At 42.0% G+C, this 17866-nt stretch overlaps 1 protein-coding gene across 1 annotated transcript in view; it reads left to right on the forward strand.

The window, feature by feature from the left end:
• Positions 1–17866, forward strand: part of CACNA2D4 (calcium voltage-gated channel auxiliary subunit alpha2delta 4) — a 112447-nt gene that overhangs the window by 29050 nt on the left and 65531 nt on the right. The window contains exons 13-18 of the mRNA XM_007092866.3: positions 956–1089; positions 2891–2968; positions 3757–3837; positions 4413–4487; positions 7596–7682; positions 8240–8311. Coding sequence (XP_007092928.2) covers positions 956–1089; positions 2891–2968; positions 3757–3837; positions 4413–4487; positions 7596–7682; positions 8240–8311 — 527 coding nt within the window. The remainder of the gene's footprint in view (positions 1–955; positions 1090–2890; positions 2969–3756; positions 3838–4412; positions 4488–7595; positions 7683–8239; positions 8312–17866) is intronic.

Consider the following 17866-nt stretch of genomic DNA (forward strand, 5'->3'; position numbering starts at 1 on the left):
TTGATTCGACCAAAGTTTATTGAGAATGTACCGTCGTGCCTGGCAAAGTTTCCAAATTGTGGTCAGGATGGACTCAGTCTTGCTCTTGTTGCTGTCCGGCAGAGCAAACAGACAAATCAGCCATCAGTGGTGATATAAACTGTAAGGGCAGAGGGACACAAACCTTACAGGGGCTGGGAGAGTGATGGGAGAGGCACTTCCCCCATTTAAAGGTGGCAGGGAGGGCCTCCTAAAGGAAGAAGTGTCCATGCTGAGATATAGATAATGGTAGGAGTCAGCCAACATAGAGAGCATTAAAGAGTGTTCCAGAGAGAGTGAAGATCATGTTCAAAGGGTCTGAGATAAGAGCATGCTGGGAATGGAAAGCAGTTTCACTTTCTGGAGGGTGGAATGAATGTTTTGTGGGGAGTGATGCACAATGAGACCAGACAGGTAAACATGTACTAAGGCATTCAGAGCCTTATAAGCCATTTGCTCTTTTAAATATCACTGTGGCTACAACCAAAAGTCTATAGCACCCCTCCCTGTAAACAAGGAAGGACAGTAGTCAGAGATAGGGGGGTTAGGGGACACCAAGCTACTGTCTTAGACTGGACCCAAATACAGAGCTGCCTGCAGGAGGGGGTGCTCTTGGGAGATGACCCTGTAAGGAAGTGAGGAGGGCATAATCGTGAGAGGGAAAAAGAGCCACAAGGCCCCTGCTGCTCCTGTGGCATTTCTGGACTGAGAGGTCCCCCCACAGTTCTCCCAGATTAAGGCAGCACCACTGGCCTCCAGCTGCCTGCGGGAAAGGACACAACCTTGGGGGAAGTAGTTCCCTGTGGCCCAGGGCAGCTCCCAATGAGAGCCCAACCTGTAAGCTGAGAGCAGCTGGGGGAGCATTTGTGGGCCCTGCAGAGTGATTCCAAGTTGAACCCCCAGCTTTTCATAACCACACAACCCTTTCCTCTGCCAGGCTACTATACACAGATCTCCACACTGGCAGATGCACAGGAGAACGTGATGGAGTACCTGCACGTGCTCAGCCGCCCCATGGTCATCAACCATGACCATGACATCACCTGGACAGAAGCCTACATGGACAGCAAGGTGGGGGCCTGACCCTGCTCCAGAGTTAGGGGCCCCAGGGAGTAATAGGTAACTTCCTGGGTCAGGAGAGGGGTGAGCAGAGCACCTCCTCAGGAGATGGCATGAAGGGGTGAATACCTTCAGCCCACTAGAAGACCCATTGTCTGTATGCTACCCCCAGAGGCCCAGAAACCCCATGAGCAGACATGCCCAAGGCTATTCTCCATGGATAGAACCCCTTTTCTCCAGACTTGTGCCTCCCTTCTTCCCATTGTCCTCACCTCCCTCATTGTTCTTCTCTCCTACCTGTTTCAGGAAGAAAGGTAGCCAACCAGTAATTCAAGATACTATGGCTTCATCAGGTGCTCCCCTTCCTGCACTTTCAGAGACTGCCTGTGGGTTGCAGTGATTTACACAAAGGAATAGATAGCCAAAGTAGATGAGATGTGTGGGGGCAAGAGGGACCTTCCTGGCACTTCTCAAATCATATCACATACATAGCCACCTGCTTCAGTGGTAAAGTCTCAGACTGGGATTGAGAGAGACCTGAACATAGTGGCTTAAATAAGAGAAAAGTGTAGTTCTCTCTCATGTAAAAGAACTTTAGAGGTGGCATCCCAGAGCTGATGAGGACCTTCCTGGTCATCAGGGACCCAGGCTGCTTCTTGCATCCCCTTGGTCAACCCCAGGGTCCTCCTGGTTCCAGTAGCTACTAAAACATTAGTTAACTGAAACTACTCACTTTCAGAAAACCTTACTTCCAAACTCTAAAGTGAAAAATCAGATGAGGAAGGGGAAGAGACTTGATGGTTAATGATCTATGCATAGTATAATGAATATAGATAATATCTTACTATAATTATGTAATGTAAATAACATCACTACAATGGCAATCATGTGACAATATGTAAATGTATCAAAGCAACACCATAAGTTTACACAATATTATATGTCAAATATATTCAATTTTTTAAAAGTTATTCATTCTCCAAGAAAGTATACTATAGACTTCCATGGCTCAGCACCCTCCTTTGGTTGATCCTGATGAAGATCACACATATTAAACATACCTGTGCATGCCACCTGTGAGGACCTATCTTCATGATAAAGTGGGGTGCTTGTGCAGAGCCCCTTCCAAGGAGGCTGAAGGAGGCTGCACAATGAGATGAGGCAGTCAGGGAGGAGGGCCATTTGGGAGGTGTGGAATGATGTGGCTCTGGTGTTCTGAGTGAGGAAGAGGTTGTGGGTCTGTCCCATGTGTGTTGGGAGTGACCCTGAGGTCAGCTACAACTACACCATGACCCTAAGGTCAGCTACAACTACGCCTGCCCTTGAGCTATGCTTCCTCATGCATGTGCTTGTGTTTGTGGGTGGCTCTGTGTCAATGTCCTTCTCCCTCTTAACTGCCCTGGGCTGTCATTTGGATCCATAGCAGAGATTTCTGGGCATGTGTGTGATGTGCCCCTTCCATGGTTCATGCTCATCGTTGGCATGGCCAAGACAAGAGTACTTCATGAGCATGTTTGGGAGCTGGGTTGTGGGCTCTGGGGTTTTGACACTTGTCCTGGTTTAGGACTATCGTTGCTAAGAGACACTGGCCTGGTCCCCTCTCCAGCCTACCTCTCTCCTTCAGCATTTCTGCCAGCTCTCCTTTTGCAGAGAAGGGGAACCTCACTTGTGGTTTCGTCTTCCTGTTCGAAGGTGGCTTCAGCGATAGTTGAATGTCAACTATCAACTTCAGCGATAGTTGACATTGGTGACTGTGGGTCCTCCACACTATGGACTCTGAGATCTCTGTCCTTTGCTCTTTCCTCCCTGGCAGTTATTCACTTCACAGGCACAGAGCTTGATGCTCCTCACCACTGTGGCCATGCCAGTCTTCAGCAAGAAGAATGAAACGGTGAGTGGCTGCTCTCTGAGAAGTTCCAGCAGATTTTAAAAGTTGGGGTCCCTGGCTGGCATCATTAGACCAATGGTTCTTGATTGGATGGGCATCAGAACCACCTCAGAAGGGTTTTATATTCAGATTCCAAGCCCTTTGCCCAACCATTTATATCAGAATCTCTTGGTTGGGAGGGGAGTGAGGGTGGGAGGTGGAGTGGGGTCCATACTTCCCAAACTCACCCCTTGATTCTGCTTAGTCATTTTGGGGTTGTCTTATTTCTCTGCACGTGGGACCACTGTCCTGAGGATATAAGGCTAGAAAAGTCACCTGCCAACCTTCTGGCAAAACAACACTTAGCCTACCAGTTTGGACAGCCTCTAATTTGTAAAGGCCTCTGGTAAAGGACTTTCTAGAACCTTCCATCCTCTATCTGGTCAGAAAATGTTTCCTTATAGGCCTTGTGTATTCAAAGCATCCATAGATTATGGTCCTTCAGATTCTGATACTCAGCCTCTGCTATGAAAATTAATATTTTATTCAACTTTGTATTTCTTTTAAATATTATGATTTAAATATTAATACTGGAAATTAATCTTCCCTGCAGCTGAGATTTCTCCTGGGGCCTCTTCCGGTAGGTTCTAGATTTTTATTCCAGAGAGCTCAGCCTAAAATCCAACTGCAGAGGAAGGGTCATATAAGGAAGTGGCTTATATCTTCCAGGTTCTGGGAAGGCCAAGGGTCCAGTCCAGCCCTGTGCACAGGGAAGCCTGGCCTCCCCCTGAACCAGGTATTTTTCTTTCCAGCGATCCCATGGCATTCTTCTGGGTGTGGTGGGCTCTGATGTGGCCCTGAGAGAGCTGATGAAACTGGCACCCCGGTACAAGGTGAGCCTGGATCAGATGCCTGAGTCGGGGGTCACAGGCTCCCTGGGGGCTGTGCTACCAGGCTCAGGAGTCTTTCTGCAGGCATTGCAGCCAAGCCCAGAGTTGGGATGGGGCCCCTCAATCCCACCCCACAGAGAAGTGCAGGCACTGAGCCTGGTGGCAGTGGTTTGGATTTCTGGGACCCTGTGTCACCACCAGCTCTGACTTGCTCTGTGGGCTTCAGAAAGTTCTTTCCCTTCCTGGTGCCTCAGTTTTCAATCTGCTCCTCCATGCCATGCAGTCCTGTTTGGGGAAAAAATGAGATTAAATCATCAAAGCACCTAGATAGAGCATGTGATGGGGAAGAGGCTGAGTAATGATATGCATTATTGTGGCTGCTACAAACACTAAAACTTAGAAAGGAATTCAGAATCAATGGCTAGAAGCATGACGCTGGCTCAGTTATATTCTTATTTGAAAAACTCACTGCTGTGAGCTGCCATCTTTAATAGTCCTGCAATCCAACCCTCACCCAACTCCAGTTCTCCAGCCCAAACAACAGGTCTGACGCCCCTCAATCCCTGTTGTTTTGGCAGCTCGGAGTGCATGGATATGCCTTTTTGAACACTAACAATGGCTACATTCTCTCACATCCTGACCTCCGACCCCTGGTAGGTACAAATCTTACTTGCATTGGGATCTTAACTATATGGGATTTGGGGACAGTTCATAAAATCAGTTAAAACAATGAACACACATTGGGCTCCATTTAAGAACCCAATGGATAATATAAGAAAAAAAATTTAAGTCATGGTTTCCGTCTTCAAACTGTTTGTAATCTAGCAGGAAAGACAAAACAAAAAAATAGGTGAACTGGTTAATGAACAGTCCAGAAAGCATATAATGAAATGTGCAGTTTTCCCTGAAGGACAAGCTTCCACTTACATTCCTGTCACTGCCTCGGTTGCTCCACACTCCTCTTGGAGTCTTACAGTGGTATCAGCAGAACTCCAGGGACTGCCCCCTCCTCAAGGGGGTGTGAACATTGAGTTAACAATAAAAATGGCAAGGGAAGAGTCTCATGAGAGGTGGGGGGGAGGGGCAGTAAAGCTGAGTCTCCCCAGAGTTTGTCTTGGGATGATATGTTCCTTAGCACTCCTGCCTCCTTCCTAGCTTGCTCCATCCTGATGCATGGGGCTGGGAACATTTTCACATGCATTCAACAGAACAACTGATGACCAAAAAAGTTGCATCATTCTATCTAAAAGTTCTGCCTTCAGGGCTAGGGGCTCCCTGATGCCTCTGGTCTGGGCACTTGGCTGCTATTGATGACAATGGCCACACCTTTCAGTGTGATTGTTCAGGGAAGTAGGAAGAAGGCAGTTAAGTCCTACAGGAACCTTAGCCCTTTCCCCTTAAAGTCTCACACTAAATTGAAATGGCAGCTGAAGACAATACCAAGCAGAGCATCTTTGTGAGAACTTACTAAGGGGCTCATCTGCCCCAGGTACCACTTGAAGAAATCATTCTAAGCCAAATTCCATTCCAATTTGGTTCAGATAGATACTGAGTGTCCATAAAGCAACTGACTGAGCTATTTAAGGCAACATATAGAAGTTCATAGTAGAGATCAGGGCACACTGGAAGCCATGTTGTCTTCCCAATTCAGACTCTACTGGGCAAGCATCTGAACCCATAATGGGTCACTGACCTCTACCAGTGGGTTCTATAGGGAGCATTCCCAGTGGCAATAAGATGATTCACTAGGAAAAAAAAAATAATATGTCAGTCATGGAGCTGACTTGTAAAATTGAAGGGCAATGGTCAGAAACTCATCGGTCACCATCTATATAATCTAGATGAATATAAGACTTCAACCAATCAATTAATATTGTGGACCTACTGGGTGCCTGACCTTATAACACTCTGAGAATACTATAAACAGAAGGTTATATCTAATTAAGGAAATAAAGTATACACAAATAGACTTAAACAAATGAAATTAGAGAAAAATAGCATGTAGAATATTATTACATAACAAACATTATTATGTAAAGCCACCATAATGAGATTCCTAAGGAAAGCACTATCAATTTGTGGTAGATATTAAGAAGAATAACAGTTAAGTTAAAAAATAAAAATAATAGAGGATTTGCCTAGTAATAAACTGAAAGTGGATCAAGAGCCATACTTCTGGCCTGAAATCTCTCTGTATGTGCTCCAAGTTATACAAAGTAGAACTGTGGTTTTAATAAAATGAGCTAAAGATGATCTTTCACGTATCATCAGGAATTAGAAAATAGAAATGAATGACGACTATTGCACCTTACTCAAAAGAAACAGATCTGGTGTAAAATATGGCAGGGCAGTGCTGTTTGCTATGAGCACAGGCATCACCAAGGCCAAGAACAGAAGCATCATCCAAGCATGGATGCAGAGAAAAAGAGAAGAATGAAAGAATACTACTGGGGCCATTATCATGCAAAACTCCCAGAAATAAGGTGACACTTTCTTGAAAAAAGAAAAAACTGGCAGAAGCAAGATACACAGTGATAGGGGACTTCAGTCTTTTAAGCATCTTCGGGGCCCCATTCTGCTAAAAGTAGACCCTCTGATTAATTCTTAATTTACCCTGACAATAAACCATCCTGTTTCCTTTTTTGATCTATTATTAAACTAAACCTGGGAAGTGCTGCCAACCTAGTAGCAGATACCTTGACAATATCTGTCTTGGTATCAGAGAGAGGGTGGCAGGGAGAGATGGAAGTCAGGGCCAAAAAACAACAACATTCAAAGACTTGATTAATGGCTCTATGTCAAGCTGGAGGGAGGTCTTTATTAGGCACTGTAGAATCTGCCTGTCCTTGACTTTGTCCCATTCAAGAATTCAATCAACAAGATGAAAACATAGAAATCAGATGACACCAAGTCTGGAAGGTATGGATAATACATTAAGGGAGGAAATTAGTATTCAGGCAGTATTATAAACAATGGGCTGAAACTAACAAGATGAATATATTAGGATGCATGGAAAGTTCTGCAAAATATTCAATGCTCAAGCATAATATTGAAAAGATGCAATTTAACAGTGTACCATGTGAGGAAGGCCAAGGGCACTTAACTGACTGAAAACTCTATTTGGGCCATTAGGGCAGTGTAGCTGCCCTGAAAATCCAGTAGAATCAGAGGCAGCAGTCAAAGCCATACAATATTTTGGTCCACACAGGTCACACCCACACTACACTGGTCAGAACCCCATCTAAAATATTGACTTTCATCCTGGGCACTTCATTTTGGGAATGACATGGACAAAGTAGAGCATATTCAGAGGGACCTGAGGGATCTACAACCTGAGAATGTTTAGCTTATAGAAGTGAAGTCAGGAGTAACAAGCACCTTCCAAACCTTAAGAGTTGTCAGGTGGAAAACATTATGTGCAGCTCCAGGGAAAGAATAAGACCAATGGGTAAAAGTAACAAGGAGCCAGATTTCAGCTCTGTATGGGGAAGAGCTTTCTAACGATTTAGAGCTGTCCAAAACCAAAACAGGCTGACTCACAAAATAGGGAGCTCCTCATCATGGGAAATACTCACTCAGAGGCCGTGAGACCATCTGTCACAAATGTTGGGAAGGGAAATGCTGCATCAGCTGGAAGGTTGACCCAGATAACCTTTAAAGAATCACTGAGATTCTTTGATTTTATGAATATATCTGTAAGGCATTATAGCAGGGCCTTATGTTTTAACCTCATGTCTTTCTTCATGACCTGCCCACTCCAGTACAGAGACGGGAAGAAACTCAAACCCAAACCTAACTACAACAGCGTGGATCTCTCTGAAGTGGAGTGGGAAGACCGAGCTGAAACCGTGAGTGGGGAAAGTAGGAGAAATAGAAGCTGGTGTAGCTCTACAGCCAGTACTCAGGCCAGCTGTGGGGCCATGAGCTCTGAGACCATCCTGTTCCTCCCCAGGGAGGCTTTCCAAGTCCAAACCAGAAGCAGTTTCTGTAATGGAAAATTCTTCCAACAACTGTAATAACATAGCAGTATCTTACTGAATCCCAGAGGGTGCTGAGGCCGAATGAGCCATGTCTGTAAACCACAGAGGCTGAGCTCCAGTGGTATTTAATTCTGACTTTTGGGGTCAATAGCTCATTCAGAAAAAATTGTGTCTCAGTAATATGGCACTATGTTCTCTCATACATTAGTGTACTTGGGAGCATTATCTTGGTGAATGTCTGGAACTATAAGCTGAGTGGAACCTAGAATCATGTCTATGTTCCCTCCTGTGTATTCTGCTTAAAGGAAAAAGGAAAGAACTGAAACTATTCCTAGGGATCACCTCCAGTCTGGTCAATAAAGCTCAGTGCCTTCCGCCCTCCAGTGTGAGCCAGGGAACTAATACCATTATCTTTCCTCTTGAAGCTGAGAACAGCCATGATCAATGGGGAAACAGGGTCTCTCTCTATGGACGTGAAGGTTCCACTGGACAAAGGGGTAAGGTGCTCGAAGGAAAGAACCAGGGTCTGGTACCAGGAAGGCAGCTTCCCAGTTGATTGAGATTTGGGGAGGTGACAAGGGACTTTGACCTAGCTTAATTAGAGCTTAAGTCTTGAGTGCTTGCTGTAGTCTATGGGGCTTGACTAGAGAGTATATCCAAAATGTGCATCAACCCCAGAGAAACATCAGGCCACAAAACGATCAGTTCTTTGGAGACTACCAAGAGAAGCAGTAGGTTTAGCTCAAGGCATTTACAACGCTTTTTTCTTCCTGATGCTGCCTGCTATTTGGCTCTTTTGTTGTTTGTTATGGAAAGGGGAAAAGTGACAGTTAATTTTATAAATTGTTAGCAACTCTTGAAATCGTGTTATATGGGAAGAGGTTGAAAATAATTGCCACTCCTTAGAGCTGATTTTCATCAACTGTAACCACAGATAGTCAAGAATTAATACACTCACTGATGCCATTGCTGTCTTCCCAGATCTACACATCATTTATAAAAGATCATTTCATCTTCTCATTTAAAAGGTTCCACTGCATTTGTGGTGAATTTTCATTGTCCCTTGACATATTTACAAATGTCACCTCCTCCCTCACAACCACCCCCACCTCCTCCTCTTGTTGCCCATCTGCCTCAGCTAAAAGAACACAGGCATCTGTCTGCAACAATTAGACCCAAGTTCTTCCACAAACACAAACCTCCATGGAAGCCAAACAAGAAAGCATTGGAAAGGAAAAGCAATTCATTGCATTCCCTTTAGACACATGGGCTGAATTTCACTGGGACCAGTATCTGATTTCTGTGGCAGTTGCCTGCTTTTTATAAGCTCTCGGCTGAGAAGAGCCTCCTTTAGGCAGACTGGACAATATCAATGATGTCACCAGTTATAGCAGCTCTTTCTCCTGATCCAAAAGAGTAAAGGTTTATTCCATGTACCTCCACCTTTATCCCAACAGACTCCTGCTTACATGCATGAAGGAGCTCTTCCTTAGCCCAGCCCAACCAAAACATTTCAGGTAGCTATAATGAAAATTTTAACATGCACATGGCAGACAGCAACTCCCAGATATATTGGAATATAGCTATACTATATCTAATTCAGACTGACTTACAAAGTAGGTACAGTGTGTCTTCTATTCTTTCCTCCCAGTGCCCAATGTTCTCATGCTGCCTTCACACTTCTCAAAGCCACCAATTGAGCAAGAGTTCTAACCAGATCCAGACAGTCTGAACTTCTCCTCAAATTTCTGCCCATCCCTTTGAAATGTGTTCATTGCTGCTAATAAACCATCCAGGTCAAATGTGCTATTTAACAAAAGCTTCCAGACATGTGGGTGCTTTAACATGAAGTAGGGTGATGCTGATCATGATCATGATATAATGCACATTTCATAGCACATAGGTGTTCATGCCTTACTACTACTACTAATAATAATAATAGTGGTAGCTAACATTTATTTGAAACTCGACTAAGCACGTTATAAGTATTCACTTAACATTCACAATCCTATGAAGTATATACTATCCTATCCCCATTTTATAGATGAGGAAATTTAGAGAGGCTAAAAACTTGCCCAGTCATCTAGATGATTAATTGCAAAGCCCTCATGTGTCTGATTCTAGACCACACACTCTTTTTTTTTTGAGAGAGAGAGAGAGAGAGAGAGAGAGAGAGAGAGAGAGAGAGATTGAGAGAGAGAATCTTAAGCAGGCTCCGCACCCAGACTGGAGCCCGACATGGAGCTTGATTCCACGACCCTGGGATTGTGACCTGAGCTGATTTCAAGAGTCAGATGCTTAACCAACTGAGCCACTTAGGCACCCCTAGACCCCACACTCTTAACCACTAATGTTTAAGGCTTTTTTGTAGGAGTAGCCCTGAATTCTCTACTCACTCTCCAGCCTTAAAGACTTCCCAAGAGTCTCTTTAGAATTCTGTTTCCATCTTTAAAATTCATTGTCTTCTCCTCTCCCTCCACCTCATTATATCATAACTCAACTCTAATCTTTCATCTCTTTACTTCCATGCTCAGAAGCCATCACACCTGCACTGTGTGTGTAGGACATTTTGCTATGTGGCCACTACTGTGGTATCCAGCCTCCTGCTGCTCTGATCTATTATGAGGCCACTCTACGATGTTGCTACATTTTTTTCACTACCAATTGCTCTGTCTGCCCAATGTGTCTTCTCTTTTTGTCACAGACAGTTCCATTGTTTTCTCGCCTGCCACTCTATCCCATCCCTCGCAGCTCAGTGGTGTGTCTCACCTCACAAACTCGTTCCTCACTAGAAACACTCTTCATATCTAGGCCAAGGGAAGCTTTCTTAAAGCATTGTGGGAATATCTGTCATCATTCAAGCCATCCTTCTGGCAGGTGTAGTTTGTTTTGTTGTTTTCTCTAGGGGATTTTACATGTATCCTTACTTCCCATGGATCAATTTAGACCTTTTTTCCTAAACACCAGACAGGTAAGTATGGTGGCATTCACAAGACAGTAATAGCAACCCAGCAAGATTTAGAGCAGGGCTCACAAACTCAAAAACCTATGGGGTCAGATAGGCTGTGTTCAGAAATGTGAGTAATAAAGACAAGCCTCAGTATTTGTGGTTCTGGGAACTGAAGAGTTACAAGTATCATCTAAAGGAGACAGCTAAGAATCTGTATTTTTTAATGTGCATTTAATTCCAAAAATATTGAAAATACAATCTGAGCCAATATCTAAGATATCAAATTGAAAGGGGTCCAGCTTTGGCTTGTAGGCCTCCTATTGGCCATTTTGATAGCTGTCTGTTTTCCCCAAAATGTGGACCAGTAATAGGTATCATAATTTCTAAACCATCAGTAGCATCCTGGGTAGATATCCTAAGACATGTTTAAAAGAAAAGACAGGGACACCTAAGTGGCTTAGTCAGTTGAGTGTCCAACTCTTGGTTTCAGCTCAGGTCATGATCATGGGATCAAGCCCTGCATCAGGCTCCTCACTGAGCATAGAGTCTGCTTAAGAGTCTCTCTCTCTCTCTCTCTCTCTCTCACTCTCTTTCTCTTTCCCTTTCTCTTTCTCTCTCCCCCACTCACACACACACTCTCAAAGAATAAAAGGAAGGAAGGGATGAAGTTCATTAGTTTAATTTAAAACTTCATTTAAAAAAAAAGAAAAAGAAAGAAAAAACAGGTAAAATATCCTGAAGTATCTTATCCGGCACGCTTTTTATCATTTTCATCTTGTTTGATAGTTTAGAAAAAATAATTAGCAGTGGGAGAGGAAGAGAGACAGTGTTCTTTACTAGCCTTTAGATTTTTCCAAGTTAGCCCTGCTGATGGGTGCATGGTGTGTACATACACACACACACACACACACACACACACACACACACCAGCAACTGACATAGTCAGTTAGGACAGATTTGCCCTATATTCCTCCAGTACCTTCTAATCCCTATGCACTGGATTCAGGGGGGTAGCTCTGTGTCACTTTCTCATTCTCTCTGTGTGTTACACACTCACTCATTCACTTTTTTCCAGCAAAGGAAGGCAATCTATTAAAGGAGGAGATTGTTCTGACACCTCTTTACTCATATTTTCCAAACCTCTCCAGTTCTTTCTTTCGGTTAACAAGATTCAGAGACAGCACCACTCCTCTCTTCCTTTTGCCTCAGCCTTAAAAGATTATCTCAAAGTTATGATTCTAGTTATGAGGGAGCAGCTTGCAATAAACTAATTCTCCAGTATATAACAATTATAAATTTATTTATAATTGAACAAAATATTAAAATATTAAAAAACAAACATTTAAGGACATGCGAAAGTGGCCAAAAGCAGGCAGAAGCAAGGGTTGAAGAAGCTTCAACCCTTGAATCAAGAGAACTACACTGGGTGAAACACACATTTATGTTTTTTTTTTTTTCTTAAGGGATACCCCAGTCTATTTAAATGAAATAGCTATAATTCAAGCAGAAAGCTATAGTTACCATCTTGAAGTATCAACTAACAGAACTTGGGCTCTCAGAGTGTATTGAAATGAAAGAAAATACCCTAGAAATAAGGGATCCTACAGGTGGGCTGGCCCTAATATATGTAAACAAACTCCTCTCAAATTCTTGACTGACCTTAAAGTACATATACGCAGGGGAGACTCTAAGTACCCAGGGGAAAGCAACAGTTGAAAGAGTTGAAAATCAGAACAAGGATTTCAACTGTTGCCTATGGTAATGAAGACAGTTTGGAGTCTAAGTCACACCAAGGTGAAGAGGTGTGGTAAATACCTCAGGATTTTCTTTGAAAGCACAGAAGAGTTATACTTTAGGAGTAAAAACTATGTCCCAAGACCAAGAGATTCACTCTAGACCTAAAGACAAAGTTGAAACAGACCCACCCTAACAAAAATGTAAATCCAAGCCTCCACATGCTCAAGGTGATCAGCTAATTATTTATCTGCTGATTAAAATAAAAATCAACACTTGTCAGAGGAAGACAAGGTATCTCCAACCTATTCTTTACAATAGCCAGTATAGCATAAAAATTAGCAGGTGCATGAAGAAAAAGGAAAATGTGACACATAGTTAAAAGAAAAAGCAGTCTTAGAAACTGACCCAGAAATGACCAGCTGTTGGATTAGAAGGACTTTATAGCAGATATAACACATTTGCACAAGGAATTAAAGGGCAGTCAGAATGAGTGAATAAATGGAGAGTCTCAGCAGAGAAATGGTTGGGGTTTAATCAAAGTAGGTCCACTACAAGTGATATGAATATAGGGTTTTATTCCAGGGGTCAAACATTATCAGATTGTTATTGCTGGTAAAGAAGTTTGTAAGGCTGGTGTCTCTGCATCTAGTGGTGAGTTTGAAGTCATCATAGGTCAGTAGGACTAGCGATTTGAAAGGAAAGCTGGATGAAATGGGGGGGGGGTGCAGGAGAGGGAACAAGAACAGACTGAAACCCATGAGGAAAAATAGGAAGCATAAGCACAACTAAAACCCACATCTGTCTCTCACTACCTCTAATCTCAAGGATATGGGCAATCTGCAAGAAAGAGTTAATGCCATTCACGTGGAGCTGCACAGTCACCAGGCTCAGATCTCAGGGAAGCTGAAGGAGGAGATCCAGTGGCAGCTGGGGAAAGTTTCTGTTGGGAAAGCCCAGAGATCAGAGCACGCTGCAAGTGCTCGATATGCTATACTTACCTTTAGCGTGTAAAATGGCTGCTACTTCCCTTCTGCCTTACAAATCTCATGCAAACTTCTCTCTTGGCCAGCCCTAACTTGGAACCATTCAGGGAAGTAAGTCTGGAAATGTAGATCCAGCTTAGTTAATTTGACGCAGTATATAAAACCACCACAAGAACCAAGTGGAAATTCTAAAACTGATGAGTACAATATCTGAAATGAAATTTTTACTGGATGGGCTTATCAGCAGTTGGAGGAAAAAAGGACAGTGAATTTGAAGACAGATAAATAGAAATTATCCATTCTGAAGAACAAAGAAAATTTTGAAAAAATGTTTGAAAAAAAACCTATCCCTCAGTTACCTATGGTCTGGCATTATGTCCTTGGAGTCCCAGAAGAAGGGAGAAGGAATGGAACAAAGGTATTTGCAAAAAAGAATGCCCCAGATATCTTGAATTTGGTGAAAAACATCACCCAGAAGATATAAAATTTTCAGCAACCCCCCAAGCAGATAAAAAGAAAAAGAAACCACATCTAGGCTCACCATAATATACCAGCTGAAAATCAAAGATATAGGAAAGTCTTAAAAGAAGCTAGAGGAAAGCAGTAATAAAATAATGGCTGACTTCTCATCGAAAACAATATAAAATAAAATGTTTTAAATGCCAAAAGGAAAAAAAAAACTCTCAACCCAAATTTCTATGTATGGAGAAAATATCCTTCCAAGAGATGTGTATTTAGACATTTTCTTATAAAAGAGAACAGAGTTTACCACCATCAGATCTGCCCTATAAGAAATGCTTAAGGAAGTTCTTGAGGCTGAAGAAAAATGACACAGATGGAAACCCAGATCTATATGAGGAAATGAACAGCACTGGAAATGGTAAATGTGTGCACTAATATGAGACTTTTTTTGAACTCCTCAAAAAGACAACTATTTAAAGCAAAGGTTTTGACATTGTATTGTAGGGCTTATAATGTACCCAAGTATAAGATAAATGGCAATGATAGCACATAGTGGAATTACCCCAAGAATGTAAGGCTAGTTTGACATTCAAAAAAGTCAGTCAATTAATGTAATTCATTACATTAACAGCATAAGGGAAAAGCGCCATATGGTCATCTCAATAGATGCTGAAAAAGCATTTGACAAAATTTAACTGGAAACAAAAGGAAACTTCTTCAATCTGGTAAAAGGCATCTATGAAAAGGCTAACGTTAAATGGTGGAATATTAAACACTTTCTCCCGAAAAGTGTGAACAAAGGAAAGATGTCTGCTTTCACCACCTCTGTTCAACATTGCACTGGACCCTGAAAGGATCTATCCTTACAATAGGTAAGGAAACAAAAGGCACAAAAATTACAAAGGAAGAAGTAAAACTGTCTTTATTCATAGACAAGATGATTGTTTACACAGAAAATTCCAAGAATCTGCAAAACAACTACTAGAACTAACAGATAAATTTAGCAAGTTGACAGAACACAAGATCAATACTATAAAAATCAATTGCATTATATATATCAGCAAACAATTGGAAATAAATTATTTTTAATTTCAAATTTCAATAGCATCAAACAACATAAAAAACTTACAAATAAATTTAACAAGTCATATATGACCTCTACGCTCAAAACTGCATAATGTTGCAGAAAGAATGTCAAAAAGTTAAATCAATAAAAAGATATAACCATGTTTACAGGTTGTTAGTCAATATTGCTAAGTCATCCATTCTCCATCCATCAGACTGACCGGTAGATCCAATACAATCCCAATCAAAATTTGAACAGACTTATTCTAGATATAGCTAAGAAGTGAACAGGAGAAGGTGATTCTAAAACCTATATGAAAATGTAAAGGACCTAAATAATGCCCAAAATGACCTTGAAAAATAAGAACAAATTTAGATGTTTCGTACTATGTGACTTCAAAACTGACTGTAAAGCTATAGTAGCCAAGCAGGGTGGTATTGACATAAAAATAGACAAAATAGGGGCACCTGGGTGGCTCAGTCAGTTAAGCTCCTGTGACTCTTGATCTCAGCTTAGGCCATGATCTCATGGTTCATGAGATCGAGCCCCACACTGGGCTCTGCACTGACAGCACAGAGCCTGCTTGAGATTCTTTCCCTCTCTCTGTCCCTCCCCTGCTTGTGCTCTCTAAACAAACAAACAAACAAACAAACAAAAAGAACCCAGAATAGACGAAGGGATAGAGAATCCAGAAATAAACTTACATATTATCAACTGATTTTCAACAAAGCCACCTTGTCAAATCAATGTAGAAAGGAAAGTCTTTTTAACAAATGGTGCTGGAACTACTAAATAAATGTATGAAAAAAATAAATAGTGAGCCATATCTCACACCATAAAAAAATTAACTTGAGGGGCACCTGCATGGCTCAGTCGGTTGAGTGTAGGATTCTTGATTTCAGGTCAGGCCATGATCTCACAGTTCATGGACTTGAGCCCCATGACGGTCTCCAGCCACTCTGGCAGTGCACAGCTTGCTTGAGATTCTCACTCTCCCTCTCTCTCTGTTCCTCCCCTGCTCTCTCTCAAAATAAATGAATAAACTTAAAAAAATTTTTTTAAAGAAAAATTAATTTGAGATGGATCATAGCCTCAATGTAAAACCAATAATTGTTAGTCTTCTATAAGAAAACATAGAAGATCTTTATGACCTGAAGTTATCCAAAGGTTTCTCTTTTTTTTTAAGTTTATTTATTTACTTTGAGAGAGAGAGTGGGGGGGTGGGAAGAGCAGAGAGAGAGGGAGAGAAAATCCCAAGCAGGCTCCACACTGTCAGCATAGAGCCCAGTGTGGGGCTCAGTCTCACGAACTGTGAGATCATGACCTGAGCCAAAACCAAGAGTTGGAGGCTTGACCGACTGAACCACCCAGGCACCCCTATCCAAAGATTTCTTAGATAAAACATGAAGAACACAAAACATAAAATAAGATTTGATAAATTGGATTTCATCAAAAGCAACAAGTTCTGCTCATCAAAAGGCACCATTAAGAAAATGAAAAAGCAAGGCTCAGACTGTGTCCAGAATACATAAAGAACTTGTACAGATTGTTAACAAAAAGACTAACAACCCAATAAAAAATGGGCAAAATACTTGAGCAGACCCTATGTATCCTTAGTCATCAAGGAAATGCAAACTAAAGCTGCAGTCAGATTCCATTCCATACCTTCTGCTAGAATTTAAAGGACAGATAACACCACATTCTGGCAAAGATGTAGAGAAATTGGAACTCATATATTGCTAGTGGAAGTATAATAAAAACAACTTTGGAAGATTGTTTGGCAGTTTTTTATGAAGGCAAACACTTTTAGCATATCACCCAGAAATTCCATTCCTAGGTATTTATCAGGCAAAATAAAAACAGGTTCACAAGAAGACTTGTCAATAATATTTGGAGCAGCTAAAGCTGCTCAGTATAGCCCCACACTGGAAACACTCCAGATGCCCATCAATAGGTGAGTGTAAAGGCAAGCTGGCATGCCCACACACTGGAGCACTACTTAGCAACAGAAAGAAACACACTGCTGATACACACAACAACACGGGTGGTCTTAAAGATGTTATGTTGTGCAAAAGAAGCCAAGCACAAAAGGTACACACTGCAAGGACAGACAAACCTAATGTAAGGTGATAGAATTCATAACAGAGTTCACCCTTGGAGGGGTGGGGTGGGGATGGGCTGGAAGGAGGCAAAGAGATTTTTAGAAGATGCAAACATTCCATATCTTGACTGGGGAGGTAACTACATGGGTATATATATATTTATCAAAACTAATGGAAGAATACACTTAAGATCTGTACATTTTGCCTTTTTCTTTAATAAATCAAAAAAGGAGGGGCCCCTGTGTGGCTCAGTCAGTTAAGCGTCCAACTCTTGGTTTCAGCCCAGGTCATGATCTTGTGGTTTCATAAGGTCAAGCCCCGCATTGGGCTCTGCACTGGCAGCATGAGGCATGCTTAGGATTCTCACTCTCCCTCTCTCTCTGTGCCCCGCCCCAACTTGCACTGTCTCTGTCTCTCTCAAAATAAATTTTAAAAAAATCAAAAAAGGAAAAATTTTATTTTATTTTTCAATATATGAAGTTTATTGTCAAATTGGTTTCCATACAACACCCAGTGCTCATCCCAAAAGGTGCCCTCCTCAATACCCATCACCCACCCTCCCCTCCCTCCCACCCCCCATCAACCCTCAGTTTGTTCTCACTTTTTAAGAGTCTCTTATGCTTTGGCTGTCTTCCACTCCAACCTCTTTTTTTTTTTCCCTTCCCCTCCCCCATGGGTTTCTGTTAAGTTTCTCAGGATCCACATAAGAGTGAAACCATATGGTATCTTTCTCTGTATGGCTTATTTCACTT

This window comes from Panthera tigris, chromosome B4 (genome assembly GCF_018350195.1).
Source record: "Panthera tigris isolate Pti1 chromosome B4, P.tigris_Pti1_mat1.1, whole genome shotgun sequence".
Classification (NCBI taxonomy): domain Eukaryota; kingdom Metazoa; phylum Chordata; class Mammalia; order Carnivora; family Felidae; genus Panthera; species Panthera tigris.